This window comes from Gracilinanus agilis, chromosome 3, assembly GCF_016433145.1.
Source record: "Gracilinanus agilis isolate LMUSP501 chromosome 3, AgileGrace, whole genome shotgun sequence".
NCBI classification, from domain to species: Eukaryota; Metazoa; Chordata; class Mammalia; order Didelphimorphia; family Didelphidae; genus Gracilinanus; species Gracilinanus agilis.
In genome coordinates, this window is record NC_058132.1 from 319,658,836 (window position 1) to 319,680,718 (window position 21,883).

A 21,883-nucleotide genomic window follows, 5' to 3' on the forward strand; every position below is an offset into this window, starting at 1 on the left:
TGTGATTTTTTAGCTAATTAAATTTTCCAAAGGTTGTATGCAGGTTGTAACTAGTTTGATGGAGTCCATCCATTGTCATCTATGTGACAATTAACAAAGGCAAAAAGGAACAAAAGGCCATTAAGACAACATGTGACTTTAATGGATCTGGTGACAAACCCAGCATCCATAAGGACCTATGGTTTTGCCACGGAAAAGGGTTTGTCCAAGTTGTTTATGGACTTTTATAATGGTATTTTGTCTAGTTCAGTCATTTGGGGAGGGTACAAATAAAGACAATGTAACAGAACATATAGCTAATGGCCAAAACACAGTAGCTGGAAATGACATGGTATAACAGAAGGAATTAGATTGGATTAATATGTGAACTTAAAAAAAAATGAAATTAAATCTTAAAACAGTCAATCAGCAAATACAATATACGTGACAGGATGTGACCAATCAATCCAAGAGTCCTTTTCTCCAATTCTGATAGCTGCGTTACAGAGACTTCTTCACAATTTGGAGAGGAACAAACTGAAACAGTTAACATTAATAAGGCAAATGGAGTCTGAAAAGGCTTAAAATTCACCTCCAGACTCTTTAAGGTTCCTTCCCCTCCCGGGTATCATCATCCATCTAGATTCCTTTGGTCACTCTTCTGGGGTTCCCCATACCCTCACTGAGCATAATGTGGACAAATTCTATATTGGATGTGTTGCAGAGGCTGGGTAGAATCTCCCTTCTGCATCTTGAGATTACACAAGATATATTTCAGTTGTTCTTTCTTGGGGAGGAATGGATAAATTTCAAAGTATCCAGTTGGTATCAGTACTACCAGGAATGGTAGTAAGAAAAGACATCCTAAAACTTTGGTAATGCATTGCTCTTTCATAGAGTGGGCCATATAAAAAAATCTAATTATTAAATTGGTTGCAAATCTACTTCCTGTCTGTAGGTGTCACTAGCCTAGTATGTATTGGCTAGGAGTAAAGTTAAAAGGTTTGGAAGAGTAACCTTCCTTCCCCTTCCCCCAGGGGTAAAGCCATTAGCCCCATGATACTTCAGTCCCTACCCCCTGTTATAGGGAAATCATAAAGCAGGAAGTACCAAAACAGAGGCAGGGAGATTCCAGAACCCTAGAGTGACTCTGGAGGGACAGTTGGTTGGACTTTCTCTTTGGAGGAGAACAGTGTGTATAGACTTCACCTGCAAGCACCTTCTGGGACATGGTTGAGAGTGGTTTCTAAACTCATCAGGTAGACTGAGTGAGTTAAACCATTACTCTCCTTCTCGTTGGATTTATTTCTGTTCCAGTTTGGTTGCTGTGTGTGTTCCCGTTACTTCTGTGGTTTCTATTGGACTCTTGCCAATCTCCAGATATAAATATGAAAAATAATAAAGGCTGCTATATATATATATATATATATATAAATTAGTATTTTAATTAAAGTCATGTTGATAAAGTTATTAGACCACGAGCTTATAAGAATTCAAAATCGCTGCCCTTGCCATTACTGTCTCCTCTCTCCTCCCTGCTGACCAAGAGCCACTCCCTCCTAACCCAGGAGATTATAAACTCTTCCCTGCGTGGAGACGTAGGTGTCCCCACACCCAAAGAACCGGAACCGGAAACCCGTTGGACCACGGGAAATGTAGTTTGACATCTCCCAAATTTCACTTTTACACAGAGGACAACTGTCTGTGAAACATCTCTCTTTTGACCCTGTGGACCTGTTTATCTTCCATCTTTCCCTTACTTTAATAACTAGCAAAGGTGGTGGGGAGAAGAATTTGGTTAGGGAGAAAATTACAGGCAGCTAGGTTCTTTAGGTAGCGATTTAGTGTAGATACCATCTGTTTAAGACTACTGGATTTTGGTGGGAGGAATTAGTTTCTATATCTAGTTAGATTGTCCCAATTCCCTCTCCCCTACCTGCCCTTGTTTAAATAAAACCCTGAGTTATATTAGTATGGTAGCTTGTTAGTTTCTCTCTGAAAGCCTTCCCAAGGCTGAGGACTTCTGATAACTAGCCCTAAGAACTATACCACCAAAGTACGAAGCAAATCACTATCAACCTATTTGTTTTTTATTTCATTTGGCAAGCCACACACTTTGGCCAGAACATGGAAACTCCCCTGTGTTAGCCAGGCTGGGGTTGGGATGGATAGTGTGGAAAGGATGCTCTACGCTGTGTTCCCCTGCTGAAAAGCAGCTAGTGCAGGCTTGAGACACACATATGTGTGCGGGATTTATACCTCACCTTCCGCACAGAAAAAACAAGGTGCTTCTAAATGGCTCTCAATACCTCGGGTACTTGGGTGCAGACTGCAGTAGCTTCCAGACAAATGGGGAAAAAATGAAAAACAAAACAAAACCAAACCCAGCCTGGTGAAAAGCAGCTTATCAGCAGGAACAAAATTTATCTGCTCCCTATCCTTTACTCAAAGGCTTTCTTTAAAAAATAAAAAAATTGAAGGATTCTTCGTGACTCATTAGAAATGTAAGATTTACATTAATATTCAGTAACTCAAAGTATTATATTTTATAAGGTTTGTTAATAATCACTTGAAGTAGAGAGAAAATAAACTAAAAGAAATAGAAGTTCAAACCTAATTATTTAACAAAAAGTAAACCCACGTGTGTAGATTCTCTTGCCTGGCATTAAGCCAGCTTTCCTAACCATGATTAGGGGAAAAGAGGGGGAGAGGGTGGAGCCACACAAAACTTATATCCTCCCTACCTTAGCATAACATGAAAAGGAACATGGGAAGCTGGGAAAGAGAGTTTCTAGGTAGCAAATTTCTAATTATACCCTTATTGATGTGCTTGTTGAATGAAGGAATAACTAGATAGATAATTTCTAAAATGCTTTCTAGGATCAAGTTCTGTGAATCTTCGAGAAGTGATGGAAGACTTATTAAATAATGTGTGTATTATCAGGTTCTTGTATCATTTGTATTTTATTTTTTTTCACTGTTTTATATGCTGTATTTGGAGTTTCTTTGGCATTTATGGGATGCAGTAGCATATTCTACATGGGATTAGGATAGAAACCTATGATTTCATTGTTCTAGACCAGTGATGGGCAAACTACAGCCTGTGGGCCAGATGCAGCCCCCCTGAAATGTTCTATCTGGCTGCTTGACATTATTTCTAATCTGACTAATACAATGAGTAGAATATAATACAATGAAACTTCGAAAGAGTTGCCTTAGAAACAGACTTACAGATGAGCTTTGGCCCCCTCTTTAAAAAGTTTGCCCATCACTGTCCTAGACAATTCCCAGGTGAGAAAACTCCCTCTATCCTTGCAGATTGCACCTTCTGTGTAACTTGTAGTATTTGAGAGTTGCCTATAGCATTGAGAAGTTAAAATATTTAGACATCTGTCAGACCAAGACTTGAATCCAGGTCTTCTTGGGAGTAGGGAAGTAGTGGGCATTTTTTTGACCATGTTGCTTTTCATATAACAGCACCTTAAATCCATTCATTTGATATTAAGCTTTTCTTTTTTTTCAGTTCCATAAATGGGAAGTTTTATTTCATTGAACCAATAGGTAGATAAGATATTATAACACATAATAAATAATAAAGATAAATCTCTGTCCTTATACAATTTGCAAATGGTACAAACTGAGGAGAAATTATTGACATGGTAGATGACCTAGGTTCTTAAATGATCTTAATAGGCTAAAGCATTGGATTGAATTTTTAATAAGATGAAATTCTCTAGGGACAAATATAAAGCCTTATATTTAGGTACAGAAAAAATTGGCTTTATGAGTGTAAGATAGAAGAAGCACGGATAAACACTGTTCTGATAAAGATCTCATTGTTTTAGACTTTAAGCTTAATATGAGTTAGAAGTGTGATGTGGTAGCCAAAAAAACCTCATTGGTTTTTCAGAAGAGGCTTAGGGAGATTGTAGCTCCATTCTACCAAGGCCTTGTCAGATCTCATCCAAAGTATTACTTAGTTCTAGGTACCATCTATTAGGGACAATAATGATAAGCTGGAGAATATCCAGAAGAAGCCATTCAGGATGGTGAAGCGCCTTGATTCCATGACATGCAAGGAGAAAGGTGAAAGGAATTTGGCATATTTTATCTGAAGAAGAGAAGTCATGATAACTGTCATCAGTGTTTGAAGGACTGTTATATAGAGGATCGATTAGATTTGTTCTGTTTGATCCCAGACTGCAGAATCAAGAGCAGTGGAGTTATTACAAAGAATGGTTTGAGAGTGGGGATAAGCTTCCTAAAAATTGCAGCATTCCAAAAATGGAATGGGCTACTCCAAGACTCCCCTCCCTTTTGAGAGGTGGATTCCCCTTCCTTTGAGGTCTTTAAACAGAGACTACAAGCCATTTTTTGGGTGTTACAGCAGAGATTCATTAGGTATTTAGGCTGGACTGGATAATAACAATAATGATGACATTTACATAGTGCTTATTGTGTGCTAGGTATGTATTCTGCTAAGCATTTTATAATTATTGCTTCACTTGTTCCTTATAACTCTGGGAATTAAGTCTATTATTATTTCCTTTTTGCAGTTGATGGAAATGAGTCATATGCACATTAAGTGACTTGCTCAGGGTCATACAGCTAGTAAATATCTGAGACCAGATTTAAACTCAAGTTTCTTTAATTCCAAGCCTAGTACTCTAGCCACTGAGCTGCCTGCAATGGCTGATGGCTCTGAGGACTGTTTGATTTATCATATTCTGTGATTTTTGTAGTTATATAGGCTTTAAGTCACAAATAAGCCTAGTTATTATTCATATATACTGTCAACATCATATTAAACGAGACAGAAAACACTATATGATTATAGTAGTAACTGCAGAAAAAGTCAATGATAACAATTCAACTCCATTATGATAAATAGAATAGAAAGAATCTTTTTACTTGGTACTTGGTATGAAAATATTTAGTAATTAAGCTCTTTTGTTGAACTAGAGTTGATTCGAATTGTCTTATCACAACTTTTGATGTTTATTCTCAGACCCAAACCAAATTTGTTCAAAGGGGATCACAGATATCCATCGTTAAATCCTGGAAGCCCAGTGGTGATACTCTACTCAGAGATTGGCTCTAAAGAATTTTATAATTTCCACCATCGACTTGTAGAAAAAAGCAGTGCAGGGAAAATAAATTATGTACTCAGACACTATATATCAGTAAGTATTGTTATTATTTTAAAACTTTTATTGGTTGTTAGTTTGGCCTGGCATATATATTTTTATGTTGTTCTTTTGCATCCATTTGATGATTTAAATCATTCTATTTTCATTTTCATCACATTTATATTTTCTTTGTCATTTGTATAGAAAGATTACCTACCTTTCCTATAAAAATTAAAGTATTTAGGGTGGCCAAATGAATTATTATATTTTTATTCCCCCAAAACACAAATAATATTTTCTAAATTGGAATTAGTGAATTGATATTTCCCACAGTACTAGTCAATTCCATTTTCCCAAAAACATGTTTTTCTTTTTTTTTCCTCCAAAAAGAAGCTGAAAAATGGGGTAAATTAGGTTGAATAATTTTATACCATTTAGCCATTTGTTTTAAAAGTATCTTTTCATATCAACACATCCGTACATGGATTTTCCAACTTTTAAACATCTTATATATAAATAACTGCCTCAACTTGAGATTGACCTCCTCATGACAACTCCCCAATGATTCTCTTTCTGCTCCAGCTGAGAATTCTTGGAACTCCCTTTTTCCTGCTTCCACTAGAATCTTTGTAGTTTCAGTTGAGAGAGAGGAAAATATGTTCCTGGTATCCCAGCTGGAAAGTCTGAATAAAAATCCTGTGAAACAGTGTTATAAATAGTGGTTATGTTTAACTGATATCTTGTAGGTTAAATTGGTTTTTTTTGGATTATTCTTTGGATCCAGTCACTATTTGTGATATTGTGGTACATTCCAAATAGTATTCTAGAACATGACCTATTTATAAGATGGCAACTCTCTCTACTTAACATATACATTTTTAAGTCCCTACCATGTACAAAGCATTTTGTGTACATATACACATGTATGTGAACACACACACATATATATGTATATATATATATACACACACAGACACACAGATACACAGCAGATACACACACACACACACACACACACACACACACATATAGTTACATAGTGACATTTCCAGTTTGGGGAAATAAGTTCAAAAGATGAGATAATAATGGAGGTACCTATTTTACTTTCAGAATCCTAGTAAGGAAAGAGTCTACCTTTCCGGGTATGGTGTGGAATTGGCCATCAAGAGCACCGAATACAAGGCCAAGGATGATACTCAGGTGAAAGGTGAATTCTTAAAATAAGAACAAAAGTTGTCCTGTTTCTATTTTTATATTTTAAAATTTTAAGCCAACACATTTTGCTCTTTGAGAATTTTCCTGTCTAGATCCGTTGTAAAGACCTAAACTTTGTTTCCACCCTTGTCTGAGTATTTTATGTGATAACTAATATTTTTCTGACCAAGAATGTTAGATAAGATACCTTTCACAGCTTCTCTATGCCACAGTTTAATTAGCTAATGTAGGGAGTGCTGAACATTACAAATCAATTTTTTTCTCTTCCCTGTTTCTTTTCTTGTATTTCATTTGCAAGAAAAATGTTTTGTTTATTTTTATCCAGATTGTATGTGGATACATTTTATTATATCACTTCTCACCAACTTCATTTTTTGTTATCTTATGCATTTTCTTATTTGCATGGTTTAAATGAAAGAATTTTTTTTTTTAAATTTTTTTTAAATCCTTAACTTTTGTGTATTAACTTATAGGTGGAAGAGTGGTAAGGGTAGGCAATGGGGGTCAAGTGACTTGCCCAGGGTCACACAGCTGGGAAGTGTCTGAGGCCGGATCTGAACCTAGGACCTCCCGTCTCTAGGCCCGGCTCTCAATCCACTGAGCTACCCAGCTGCCCCTAAGAATTTTTTTTAAAGGAAAAGAGAAGACTGAAAAGTGGTTCTCTAAAAAATTTTCTTATTTGCATGGTTTAAATGAAAGAATTTTTTTTAAAGGAAAAGAGAAGACTGAAAAGCGGTTCTCTAAAAGGTGTTGATGTAGTCTCTTTTTTTAAAAGCACATCAGAAATTAGTAAAGATATAGTTTACAAATCATCTAATAATAGCTTCATTCAGAAATAACAGCATTTACAGGGAATAATACAATTCACTGTCAGTATTAATGTGCATTTCCTTTTATTTAGTGATTTAGTAAAGAAACAATGTATACTACTGCTGGTTTTGACTTTGGAAGGCTACTCATCCTTCTTCCAAACTCATGAATGTTGTAATTCATTAAAAAAAAATGAACCAATATTTGAGTAGAAAAAGCATCTTCTGAGGGCAGCTGGGTTGCTCAGTAAATTGAGAGCAAGGCCTAGAGATGGGAGGTCCTAGGGTCAAATCTGGCCTCGGACACAACCCTGGGCAAGTCAGTTAATCCCCTTTGCCTAGCCCTTACTGCTCTTCTACCTTGGAATCAATACATAGTATTGATCCTAAGACAGAAGGTAAGGGTTTTATTAAAAAGAAAAAAAAGCCTCTTCTCATTTTTTCAATAATAGAAAACAATTGAAAATTAAAAATTTTTTCTAACAAATGTCTATTAGAACTAATTAAATTTGAAAAACAAGATAATAATATCAGTTTCATATTATTAGGTCTAAATTTTTGGACACCAAACAAAATGTATGACAATATTTTATTAGCAGTAGTGCATAGTAATATATTAGCATGATATTTGCTGGACTTTTGTAGGAACTGACATGAATGCTACAGTAATAGGTGAAAATGACCCTATTGATGAAGTTCAAGGATTCCTTTTTGGACGACTAAGGTATGACTACATGTTCAATTTACTTTAACAATGAACTACTTGGAACTTAGGTACCCAGATAGTATACAGTGTTAATTTTTTCAATTCAATATATCATACTACAAATTAGTTTCAACTCTACCTGTAAGGTAATATAATCTCTTTTTTCTTGTGTAGTTAGGTAGAAGGATTTGACATATCACTCTTGTACTAAAAGTAATTTCTCTGCCTGTATATAAACTTTAGGTTTCAGCTGTGAGGATTGATATTTGTTTTTCAGGTTAACTCAGTTGATGAAAATTGTCTTTGTTGATAAAAGACAGTTTAAGTGAGATTTGCTGTTGTATGTCAACCACCCATCTGTTTTTGAATTTTGTGTTAACTGGTAATACATTACAAATAGGAAAGAAGTGGGTAAGAGGAATTATATCACATTTCGAAAGCTTTTAGTTATAAAATTGTAGAAACTCAATAAACAATAACCACATACTCACATACCACATGTAATATTAAGATAAGATTAAGATAAACTTTTATTTGCATGTGTATTATGAATGAGTAAGTGATAATTGACATTTTGAAGCTGAATTTTCTTATATTTCTATCAGAGAACTCCATCCTCATATGAAGGAACAGTTAAAGGAACTCCGGAAGCATCTTGTGGAAAGTACCAATGAAATGGCACCTCTGAAAGTGTGGCAATTGCAGGGTAATGCCAATGTAATAAAATGTTATCCTCTCTGTACTTTGGTTTAATTTTATAATATGAGACAATACAACTTGGAGACTGTCAAATATACCTGACATTTCTCTGCAGCATAAGAGCTTGTCAGAAATTTTGAAACCATTTATAATGATAATAGGAAAAGTAAAAAGCATTTGCAATGTATAGCCCTGGAATGAAATAGTTGAAGAGAGAAGTAGCGATAATGTAGAATTGTAGGGTATGTGTATTGTTAGAAATTCAGCTATCTTCACAGTAAGCACTTTAAAAAATGTGCGTAAATGCATATTTTTGTAAACTATTTACATTGCTAGATTTTCCATTGACTTTTGGGTCAACCAATAAAAAAAAAATTCTTACTTTTGGAAGGGTATAAAATGTCACTGTTATGGTGGGTTTTTAGCAAGTTTTTTCTTTTTTTTCAAACCATTATTTCCCAGAAGTTCTGATAGACTATTATGGAGATATTATAAATCTAGAAGATGGGTCTAGGTTCCATCTCAGTCAGTATCAAAGTAAAAAGTTATATAGAGAATACAGTTTTCAGGAGGTAGATCCTAAAGCTACCAAAAAATGCTGTGAAATAGATTAAACTTGGAATGGATTCTCTAAAATACTATCTGCTTAAATAAAGTGTTCTTTTTTTACCAAAAATTAAATAAGAAATTTTGCCTGTCAGTTGTAAAATATATCATTGTGTTTGGGTATGCTATATAATACAGTAGTTAACTGTTAGCATTTGCCTTACACTTTATGCTTTGTTTTGTCATTTTGGCAGATCTAAGTTTCCAGACTGCTGCCCGAGTCCTGGCTGCACCTCCTGAGGTAGCTTTGGTGGTTCTAAAGGATCTCAGTCAGAATTTTCCCACCAAAGCTAGGTAATACAGAAGAAAGCACAGGAATATTGCCCTGTTTAACAATATAACCTCTCCTCTCATCTTGTTAAAAATTCAAAGTGATCTTTATTAAATATAATAGGATTTAGAAATTAAAAGCACCATGTGATTGCAAAATAGCATTATTTTCAAATATCAGTTCCAACATTTGATTAGATCAATATTTAAAACAGAAGTATGTATGAAGTTCACATTAAGGAGATTCATGAAATAAATTGTTTTTGTGAAACAAAATTCTTATGTGCACCAGCTTTCTTATAAAAGCATTAAAATATGGTCATAGAGTATAAGAAATGAGGATATTTCATTTACATTAAAATTGGCATTTGATTGAAACAATACTATATCTTCAAAGAGAGAATCTGCTGGAAAATAAAATGGAAATAAAATGAGCATAATCCCTTTCTTAATGCTCATTCACTTGATGAGTATACTATTAATTGTTCAACATGAGTTTTTCCTTGTTGAATCAAATCAGACACTATCCTTTTTCATTAATGTAGAAGCAACATTCCCAGTGGTTCTAATTGGTGCTCCCACAAAACCCCTACTTTGTTTAATCTACATTATTTTTCTATTTATATCAGATTATCAGTGCTTATATATATTAGTGTGTATATTTTGTTAATTCTGACACTGGGTGTAAATTTTTTGTGTCAAAACCCTCAAGTCCTTATCTTTTTTTAAGCCCTTACCTTCTGCCTTGGAATCAATACTATTGATTCCAGGGTAGAAGAGCGTAAGGGCTAGGCAATGGGGGTTAAGTGACTTGCCCAGAGTCACACAGCTAGGAAGTGTCTGAGGCCACCTCCCATCTCTAGGCTTTACTCTCAATCCACTGAGCTATCCACCTGCACCCAAGTCATTTTTCATACCTAATAAGCATTAGTCTTTTGTTTCCTATTCCTATTTATGTGATTTTCCAAGGGATCAAAGTTAGTTCTCTTGTACATCAATTGGCTATTTTAAATTATTGTAAAGTTAGTGCTGAGTTAAAAGTATTTTGAATTCTGAAATGAGATATTTTGATTTGTTTTCAACACAGTTCAATATAGAATCAATTGTCAGATAAAGCTTAACATAAATTTTACACTAAATTCTCAGTCATAATTTGGAAATACTGATTTGAGCACGTCTGCCATCAATGAGTACTTAAATACAATGCTAAATTTGCACATAAAAGTTTTTCATTCACCTTATAGGTATTTGAAATAACTTCTATTATTGGCAACTGTGTTGCTATATTTTTAGCCAAGAGTCTGAAATCAACAACACTACTTTAGAATGCTTTATTATGACCTTTCTTTTGGAAGTAGGAAAAATTCTGCTATCAGGCAAGGGGGTGCAAATTCATTTTCAAGAATTGTATTTTCTAAAACATTTTTAGTAATGATTTACTTAGCACTTAGTAGTATATTCTTTCAAATCTGGCCTCTTCCTATAAATTATTTTGTATTTAATATTGAACTAAGCACCAAAATATTTTTTGTTTCCTTAGAGGAATAACAAAAACCACAGTTAATCAAGAACTCAGAACTGAAGTGGAAGAAAACCAAAAGGTAACATCTGTCAGAAAGCATCAGCTTCTCCTCTCCTCTATCCCCTCCCCTCCTTTCCCCTCTCTCCTCTCTCCTCTCTGTGAGGTGGGAAATGGCCTACAAAAGTAGGTGAATGTCATATTCAGTATCTATTTAATCTGGGTGCTACATCAAAGATTCTTCAAATGACCTGTTCTCCCCTCCCCTTCCCCCCTTTTAAAACCCTATACCATGGATTAATATTTTTCTTATTTTGATTTAAAATTTACCTTGACTTTAGATCTTTCATGCAAAGAAGTTAGTAGTGCCTGTTGTTCCTGGCCACTTTTGTAGTTGAAGTGGTAGAACTCCTTGAAGTCTTTAATCTCTTATATACTGCATTTCCAAGTTAATTTAATTACTAAATTATGCATTAATGTTTTATATTTGATAATTTCTTAGTAATCATTGCCTACTGAGATAATTTCTTTGAGATCTGAGGCAGTTTAGATGTACTTTACTCCCTGCTTTGTTCCATTACTAGCCATGGTAGGGCAAAATAGCCAGTGACTATGGGGCAAAAGCCATTATTTTCCATCACTATCTTTTATTAAGGGGTAGAAAGAAGCTTTTGCAGCTAGACACAAGATTTGTCCATGTTATTGCAATTTTATATTAATTTGATTTCTTAAAATAAAGAAGAGATACATTATTGTATTCTCTCAGTTTCTTAAAAATTTTAGGAAACAAGAATAAAGTTCCTCTCAGGTCTAAAAGGGGGGATTGTTAATAGGAGAGAGATATAAAATTGTCAGTTCTGCTTTTGAATGTCTGTTTGCATGTTGCCAATCTTTTTTTTTTCTTTTTCTAATTTTTCAGTACTTCAAAGGAACTTTAGGATTACAGTCCGGAGAGTCTGCCCTGTTCATCAATGGATTACACATTGATTTAGACACACAGGATATATTTAGGTATGGGTAATTAATTGGTGTTCTTCATTCTTTGAAAACATTTTCTAATCTATAAGTTTTACTAGGTTTTGTGTTCAAATGTTAACTTTATTAAATAGCCTGGTATTAAAAGGCTTTCAGTATTACATGAGTTTTACCCAAAAAGAAAATTGGGTATAGACACTATTTTCTGGGTGATTTTCCCATGTAAAATACTGTTTTCTTATAATCATCATCTGTAATTGGTTTTCACAAATGGATTTATGATTTCCATATTGATAAATAATAACCTCATGTCCTTTTGTCACTAAATATTTGTGTTGGCCATCTTGGCCAAAAGGTCTACTGGGGCTAGAACTTCTTCACCAGTGAAGGCCCTTTTATTTGACTCTTCTGGAAAAATTATTAGGTTTTATGAATGTCCTTGGAATGATTCCAGAAATTTTACTGTTCATTTTCACTCAAATGTTATTCAGTAATATGCTGCTAATTATCTAGTTGTGCTGAATTATCTCCTTATATCTCTATTCTGACTTATTCTTGATTTATATCAAAGGTGTTTCTAAATTGGAATTTATCCTTTGACTCATAAAATTAAAAGTAATATATCTTGGGCCCTTAATATTAAATCACAAAGTTAGTAATGCTTTATTGGAAGTACTTATTCATAGTAAACCATACAAAAAATTAAGCTACTAGGTCCACATGATGTTATTATAGATGGATATAGCCAGTAAAATGAATGTAGTGTATATTTTAAGGAGCTTGATCTTAATAGCATTGTTTTTTCTTAGATTGTCAACTTAAGAAGCATATACACAGAACTGAATAAGTATTTAACTCAATTTAAATGTAAATTCTCACAGAGGATAAAGTATATTGATGAAATAGTGAATGCATTAGATTGCGTATTTTGATAGGTTTAGATTTGTGCAGGAATCTAGTCCAACCACACAGAAGATCATAAGCACCAGTATTCTTCTATGTGATGTTCCCAGAAACATTTCCTTTTGAAGATCATGATGATTTAAAAATGTTAATGTAATTTGAAAAATGAAAGTCTGGTGCATTCAATTAAGGAGAGTTAAAAAAAAAAGCCCTGACTAGGTTCTTCAAGTTGATACAGTTGAAATGAAGGCTTTGTCTGATCTTATTAAGCAAGAAAGACTTCAAAAAAGGGTCATGACAGTGGACAGGGTTGACAATTGACTTGGGTTGTTGACAGAGGTATCATCTATCATCAGTGAGTTGACCACTAGTCAACAAACTTTTCAGCCACCTATATTCATAAGAGTTGTACCTTTTTTGCTTTTGGAGGGAGGAAGCAATCAATGATACTATAGGCCTTTAAAAGTATTGAAATAATGAAAAGAACTGAGATTTCAGTCACTTCTTTTTTTAATTTAAACCAGATAATGGTTTAGATCCGTGTTGGTGAACCTTTGGCACATGTGCCAGAGTGTGCTGCTCCCCTCCCCCTCTCCAAGTTCACCTGAGGACATTTCTCGCATCACCTACCCCTCTGCCCAGCAACCCAATGAGAGTGCTTCCTCCCTCCTGTCTGGGGTAAAGCAGGGAACTCACATGCTGTGTGAGGTTTCTGTTTGGACACTTGGCCTCTAAGGTCTTTAAAAGGTTCGCCATCACTGGTATAGATTTGACTACTGTCTCTTATACTCTGCTTCAGGATCAGAACCTCACAGACTTTCAAGTGTTTCTAGGAATAACTATAGTTTTGTAATTTCTTTTAGCTTGTTTGATGTATTGCGAAATGAGGCTCGTGTTATGGAAGGACTGCACAGACTAGGAATAGAAGATTTATCTCTCCACAATATTTTGAAACTCAACATTCAACCATCAGATGCAGACTATGCAGTGGACATCAGAAGCCCTGCTATTTCAGTGAGCACTCTTTTAAAATTCTCAAATATATTATTCAGATCTCATTAACATTTTTCTTTTGATTTTCTTCCATAAACAATTGCTATGCCCATTATTGACAATGTGTTGCAACTTTTGGGGCCACTTTTATTTTACATTATTCAAGTTCATATGTAACAAAGAAGACTATTAACATTTTCTTAACAAAAGTTTGTTCTTAACTCAGTCGTTTATAATTGTCTTAGAAATCCCTAGTGTTGGGGGCAGCTAAGTGACTCAGTGGATTGAGAGACAGGCCTAGAGATGGGAGGTTCCGGGTTCAAATATGGCCTCAGACACTTCCTAACTGTGTGACCCTGGGCAAGTCATTTAACCCCCATTGCCTAGCCTAGTAATGGACAACTTTTTGAGCTTGGTGTGTCAAAACTTGCAAAAAAAATGAGCATAACTCAGGTGGTGTGCCACTTTGAGAAAAAAACCATAATTTTGAGATATTTATAGTTTAAATTACAAAAATGTATAATTGTAATATACAACTATTTAATAAACCAAAATAAGTAAATTAATATAGGTAGAATTGTCATCTATTATGCACAGAGTGTCTACACTACCCTATGGCAAATGTGTCATCCTTGGCATGTGGCCCTGTACTTCTCTGTATGCAGTTGCATGTCATCGAAATGGCTATGCGTGTCAGTACTGACAAGCGTGTCATAGGTTTGCCATCACTGGCCTAGTCCTTACTACTCTTCTGTCTTGGAGCCAATACTGATGTAATAAGGAACTTCTGGGACAAAATGGAGGACATCTTGAGTGACAGGAACATTGACTAAAGACTTTGGAATATGCCCAGGTGGTGTGAGCCAGGGCCAAAAGACAGTTGGAACCACCCCTATAAATACCCTTGGACAACAGCACACCTGGTCTCAGATTTGAGAATCCTGGGAGGAGGGTGGTTGAAGGGAGGGTAGGCCTTAGACCTGCAACCCTGCATCCATACCTGAGTGCCATAGGAAGTTATTCTACCTGATACTAATAGAGCTGAGAGAGACAACACCACAGCTAATAAGAACAACACCATTAGCCTTCCTTATCCTTTGGCTTGTACCAGGGCTGGGTCAAGCCAGGGATTGAGAGAGGGAGAAGAAACTCCAACCTATTATCAAACTTATCATCTACTGATTTAGATTATGTTATTCAATTAGATAGGTTAGCATTCCCCAAACCTCTATCCTTATTTCCTTATTCCCAACCCTTTAGATAAGCAAATAGATCCTGTTGTAGTTCAATTTAAAAGAAGATTGGTGTTCCTTTCCTAATTGGTGAACATCTATAGCTAATTAGGGTTAGGGATTTATCAAACCTGTCAGAACAGCATTTATCCAGAAAAGGTTAGGTTTCCTGGAGCAAACCAGAACTAATGAGAACTTTACATTGTGGCCACTAGAACACCCAGAGTTTGAGATCTCATCCCATGCCAACATGCGGTACCTACTCCAATGTAGGGCAGATCTCCTTGAGGCTCTTAAAATCTATGCTAAAAGACCCAACACATGGAACAAATACGAGAAACTGAGGCAGGCCGAGGACGAACATCCTAGCTTCTTTCTGGACAGATTAATTGAGGGTGCTGAGAATTTTTTGGGGTATTCTAGGGACCAGGCTGCAGATTCCCTACCACATATCAGAGGACAGTTCATAAAGGGGACCACCATACCTATCCAGATTTATTTCAGGCAGAGCTGTCCTCAGTTGGAGACTCTCTCTTTGGAAGAGTTAAGGCAACACATAACATACATTCATGACTTAAAGAATAAGGAACAGAAAGCTCAAGCAAATTCAGATTCAGAAAAAAGATAGACTAATATCTGATATGAAAAGGCAATTAAAAGAAATGAAGAAGGAAAAAGAGAGGGAAGAGATAAAAAAAAACCCAGCTTTGCAGACAACCAGAAGTCAATCTACCTACAGACAGACAGAGTCCTACTCCAATCCCAAGAAAAGTTTCAATAAGACTCCTAGATGTTACCTGTGCCAAAAACCAGGGCACCTGATCAAGGACTGTAGGTTTAAGAAACAAATAGATTTCACAAATCTTAAGGGGCGTAGAGATATCACAAAGAGAACATTTTTACAACAGTAAATGGGGAAACACATCACAACAAAAAGAGGAAAGCAAAAATCAGGATAGATGTTGTAACCATGAATGTAAGAGAAATTCCCAAACTCCCTCACTTGAGGAACTGCAAAGCTACTTGAAGTTGGGGGCCAGGCCCAGGCACCAATGAAGCCAGGATATTAATTTATCAAGCTCAAATACGGGTGATATAAGAAGAGAGAGCACTGAGCTAAATGGGGATAAATACAGATCAGAGAGAGAGGCTACTTTACTATGGTTAAGCATGAATGATAATCACTACACAGTACTTAAAGATGTAAAGAGACAAAAGACTGCTGAGAAAGTTGAAATGTACAGGGACATTGCTCAAATGAAGAGAAATCTTTGAGAAATCTCAAAATTAGTAACTGTCAACAAAATCTCATGTTCAGATAGAGAAATAAATGAACAATTTAATTTGTTTTTAAAGCATTTATTAATTTTGGCAGAATATTATTAGAAATAGCTTGCTTCCATGTCACCTTCTGAATTATTTTTTATCAAAATTTTGTAGATTTTGTTCTTGCTCTTATGTTATGATCTCTCCTCTTCCTTATGCATTACTTCATAATCCTTTACTTTTTTCTTATTCTTTATATTTTGTTGTCATTTCTTATGGCACAATAATATTTCGTCATATTTACTTACTATAGTTACTTTAGTAGCTGTCATTTCTTTGCTAGCTGTTTGTTGAGCCGTTCTCCAGTTAGTGGCCACATGGATTATTTCCAGTTTTTTTCTATTAGGTATTCTGTTACGATAGGTATTTTAACACAAATAAGCCTTTTTCCCTTCTTTCCATAAAGTTTTCTTAGTAATAGAATCACTGAATCAAAGGATATGACCAGTTTTATAGACCTTCTTTTATATTGTGATAACCTGAATATGGATAGGCTCTGTGATCCCCATCAGTTTGACAAACTGGAAATTCCTTGTATTCGGGCGGATTTGCTGGCAGATTCTAAGAAATAGCATGAGGTATATAGAAGTTTAACAACTTGCCTTGGACTTTGAATCTAATATCAGAGATAAGATTTGAAGCTAGATTTTCCCAACTCTTAGGTCTAGTTGTTTGTCCACTGTGCTATTCAACCTCTTATATTGTCATATCGAAATGATTGCACTAATTTATACCCATACCACAATGTGCCTGTTTCTCTTTAGCCCTTCCAACAATGAATTTGGTTATCATTTTAATTATTCATAACAATTTAATGCATAAAGCAGGATCTGAATTGTTGTAATTGACATTTTCTGATTGTTAAAATATTGAAACAATTTTTCAAATGATTATTGGTGATTTTTTTCTTTTTATAATAACACAATCTATGTTATTCATAGATTATGGATAAAATATTTTTATCAGATCTTTATGGCAAAGATCTTACCCATCTTTTTCTTTCCTTCATATTTAGTATATGTTTATTTTTCTCTCCTTTCTAGCCTGACAGTCTTTTCCTTTTCCAGTACCACATTATCTCCCATTTTAAAACAAAAAACATTTTTAACAGATGTGTGTAGTCAAGTAATTCCAGTTCTCTCAATGTTTAATTTGAGCATATTGACTCTTTGTCAGGAGGTAGATAGCATAGACCATCATAATCAGTTGTACTGATCAGAGAGATCTTAAATCTTTAAAAGTTTTTTGTCTTTATAAAGTTATCTATCATCACATAAATTATTTTCTAAGTTCTGCTATTATCACTCTGAATCACTTCATGGAAATCATCCTTTTGCTCTCTCCATAAAACATAATAGCATTTTATTGCATCCATATACCATAATTTGTTTTAACTATTCTCCATTTGATGAGTACTTCTTTAGTTTCCAATATTTTTGTTTGTAAAGGACCTTTTCCCACTTTCTTCGCTCCTGCAAGATATAGGCCAATTAGTGATATTGTTCAATTGCTTTATAAAATGGTTGTAGCAATTTGTAACTCCACTAAAAATGTAATAAAGTGCCTGTTTTCTTGCAGGTCCTCTAACATTTGTCATTTTCTGTTTTTGTTACCTTTGCCAGTCTGTTTGTGAGGTGATATCTCAGTTATTTTAATTTCCATTTCTTGTATTATTATTATTAATGATTTGTACTTTTTAAAATTTGGCTGCTGTTTGCTTGGATTTCTTCCTTTGAAAACTACTTATTCATATTCTTTGATTATTTATCAAAAGGGGTTGGCTCTTATTCTTATGAATTTAAATGAGTTCCTTTACTATTTTCGAAATGAGACTTTTATCAGAGAAACTTGCCACAAACATTTTCCCCAGTTACGCTTCCAATGCATTGGTTTTGTTTGGGGTGGTGAACAAAACAAAAAGAAAACCTTTTCAATTCTGTGTAATCAGTTTTGAGAGTGACTTGCCTTTAATACTTAGTTTTGTGTTTATATTCCAAGATTCCTCATCAGAAGACCTTGAGGTTGCTAGTTTCCCGTTTATTTCCTTTTAAATATTTTTTCCCTTAAAATGATTAAAGTTTCCATAAAGCTTACTGTAAATTCTTATAGGTTACCAATTCTAAGATCTGCATTTATCTTTTTTTCCAGTGGATCAATAACCTTGAAGTTGATGGTAGATATAGTTCTTGGCCTTCCAGTCTACAGGAGCTACTTCGACCTACCTTTCCTGGAGTTATCAGACAAATCAGAAAAAACTTCCACAATTTTGTAAGTAGTGGGTTATTTATTTATTTAGATCCTAAATGGCTTAGTTGAACTTGATTTGATTCTTCTTTCTCTAAGTTTCGCTGTCTTTTTAAATACAGTGATTCTATGGGCAGCTGGGTAGCTCAGTGGATTGAGAGCCAAGCCTAGAGACTGGAGGTCCTAGGTTCAAATCTGACCTCAGACACTTCCCAGCTGTGTGACCCTGGGCAAGTCACTTGACCCCCATTGCCTAACCCTTACCACTCTTCTGCCTTGGAGCCAATATACAGTATTGACTCCAAGAGGGAAGGTAAGGGTCTTAGTAAAAAAAATAACAACAATAACAAATAAATAAACAAATAAATAAATGCAGTGATTCTTTCTCCCTGTTCTTTCCTCTCTTGATGCTTTTTAAAACGATATTCATATTTAAGGATTTTGAGAAATTATGTTAACTTTCAAGGGTATAAATGCTGGCTTAGTGTTCTTGCAGTTATAGACTGGAGATATCTTTCTAAGTCAAAAATATGAAGTCTTAAAATCTTATGTCTTAAACTTTTTCTAGTACCAAGAATTAAGTGATTTTATGTTCAATATAGCTCTTTGTTTAACTCATAAAGAGCATGTGCATTATTGAGATCATATTATAATAATTTAAATTGGAAAATACTTCTATTTCTCTAATTTTTATTTCTAGAAGGATTGTGAAGTATTTGTATTCTCTTTTTTTGGGAAAAATAAGGGTTCCCCCTCTTTAATAATTAGTTTTCCCAGTGATATACTTTAGTTTCTAATTATTATTTATCATTCTGCATCATCGCTGTAGGAAGAGAAATCAGGGGATCTTATTAGGGTTTTTTAAAAACTTTTTTGCTCTTTCACAGTAACATTTCCTTTTTTCCTAGAAGAGTAGCCAGAAAGCTGTTCGGTTCATTAACAGATCAGTTTCCCTAAAATGTAGGAGGATAACTGAATTCTCTGAGTACAGTCTTCTCATTTTACACATCTCATTCTTGAAACTGCTTCTGAACTTCCTTGGCTAAAGTCCACTTTCCTTCTTTCTAGTTTTTCTCTCTGTCCTTTGTGCTTTGGTAATTTGATACTAACTGGATGTTTAATGCATAATTGCCTTTTGCTGGGCATAAAGATAATTTGTTTATTAAGCTGAGAAAGTTGGATAGAGCATTGAAATTGGACTCAAACTGTGGTGCATTTGTGGAGATTCATGTAGCCTTGGGAAATGACACAATGAAAAAAGTATTATTTAGAGACAAAGGAATTGGGTTTCAGTCTAGAAACTTTTACCTATGTGATTTCATATCTCTTTGAGCCTTTGTTTATTCATCTGTAAAATGTGGGTCTTGAACCAAATCATCTTTCTTGTACCTCTGAATCCTGTGATCATCTTATGTTGCCTTTACCAAAGCTTTTTTATTCATTAATGGAAAATGGTGATTTCTATTTTTCCACTATATGAGATATTTTAAGAATAACCCTGGAAAAAGGCCATCTTTATTTTTAAAAAATTGATAATTTTAAAATTTACCCCCAATTACATGTAAAAAGTTTTTTTTTTAACAGTTAAAATTTTCGAATCTTGAATTTTCTCCCTTCTTTCCCCCCCTTGTTGAGAGTAAGCATGTGTAATCATGTAAAACATTAAAAGGCCATCTTTCAATATAAAGATGTAAAAATCTTTTCAGTCACCCAGTGACATGTATAAATGCTATTTCACTACTTTTCAATTTCTTATTGCCTACAGATTATCATAGTTGATCCAGCTCAGGAAACTGCAGTAGAATTGATAAATGTAGCTGAAATGTTCCTCAGTAATCATATACCACTAAGGTAATAATGTTATGTTACTAATTTTAATATGTGTATAATTGAATTGAGATTTTGTTTCTCTCTCTTTTTTTTTTTTTTAATTTTTAACCCTTAACTTCTATGTATTGGCTCCTTGGTGGAAGAGTGGTAAGGGTGGGCAATGGGGGTCAAGTGACTTGCCCAGGGTCACACAGCTGGGAAGTGTCTGAGGTCGGATTTGAACCTAGGACCTCCTGTCTCTAGGCCTGACTCTCAATCCACTGAGCTACCCAGCTTCCCCCTTTGTTTCTCATTTTTAAATGATTTTGTTAAAATCCAAGACCTAAAGATAGGAATATAATAGGTTTAATGAATTGTGATTAATTGGTCATGGATGAAAAAAATAAATCTTTATGAGCCCAGAATATTTGCTGTTTTTTGAGTAAAAGTTTGTTATCGCTCTATGATTGAAAAATAACCTATCTGAAAATGTTTAATAGGTTTAGCCTACTTTCTCATAGCTTTTCACATCACAAAAGATATTAATATACTGAGAACTTTGTTAGTTTCTGTAGGACTAAATATTGATTTTACCTGTTTTTAGAGACTTGTCAAATTGATAGGCAGTTGTATTTATCTGAAAACTTCTATTGGAAAAAAATCAATTCTGTGGACAGGTAGCTTACATATTTGGTTTTTCAGTATATTATGTTTTAAGAAATGCTTTCTTTTAATTTTACACATTTGAGGCTTCTTTTTATTTAGACCTACCCAACCCAGTTCTTCTGCCTTAGAACCAATACATTGTATTGACTCTAAGATGGAAGGTAAGAATAAAAAAAAATTTTTAAAAAGATCTACACAGATTTGCTAAAGTTTAATTTTTTAGAATATATGAGGGAAAATGTGTAATCTAAGTTCTTGTTGAACCACCTATTGTGTGTCTAGCACTGATACTTAATCTTGGTGATAACTCAAGAGTAAATGACACAGTCTATCCTCAGGAGTTTACCATTTATTAGGGAAATCAGATAACACACATAAAAGAAACAGAAAATAATGAAGGATGGTTTAAAAATCATTTCCTAGTTCATCTTCTCACAGTTGCTCTAGGTATTCATATTAAAAAAAAAGTTGATTAGGTTGGTATGGTTAGGAAAGACTTTGTGGAAGAAATAGGACTTGAACTGGCCGGCCTTAAAGAAAATAGTAAATTTAGTGCTGAAGAGAAGGAGTAGGGCTTTGTCAAATAGATATTTAACTACTGTTAACACTGGAGTGGAGTTGTGTTCTATCCAAAAAGAAAAGTGCAAAGGAAAGGCACAAAGGATCTTAGCACACTGTCCTAGGCACTTTTGCTAAATTTGGTTATTATTGAAATGGATTATTTAGCTAGTTGGAGTAGTAGTAGTAATAACAATAATAAATATCTTATTTTATCTTCATTACTACCCTGGGAGGTAGGTGCT

At 34.5% G+C, this 21,883-nt stretch overlaps 1 protein-coding gene across 1 annotated transcript in view; it reads left to right on the forward strand.

Annotated features, from left to right (window-relative positions):
- Nucleotides 1-21,883, forward strand: part of UGGT1 (UDP-glucose glycoprotein glucosyltransferase 1) — a 108,126-nt gene that overhangs the window by 30,887 nt on the left and 55,356 nt on the right. Inside the window, exons 6-15 of the mRNA XM_044666655.1 lie at nt 4,988-5,162; nt 6,219-6,315; nt 7,778-7,856; nt 8,444-8,544; nt 9,338-9,437; nt 10,954-11,014; nt 11,852-11,943; nt 13,674-13,824; nt 18,510-18,629; nt 20,371-20,456. Of these exons, the coding sequence (XP_044522590.1) occupies nt 4,988-5,162; nt 6,219-6,315; nt 7,778-7,856; nt 8,444-8,544; nt 9,338-9,437; nt 10,954-11,014; nt 11,852-11,943; nt 13,674-13,824; nt 18,510-18,629; nt 20,371-20,456 (1,062 nt within the window). The remainder of the gene's footprint in view (nt 1-4,987; nt 5,163-6,218; nt 6,316-7,777; nt 7,857-8,443; nt 8,545-9,337; nt 9,438-10,953; nt 11,015-11,851; nt 11,944-13,673; nt 13,825-18,509; nt 18,630-20,370; nt 20,457-21,883) is intronic.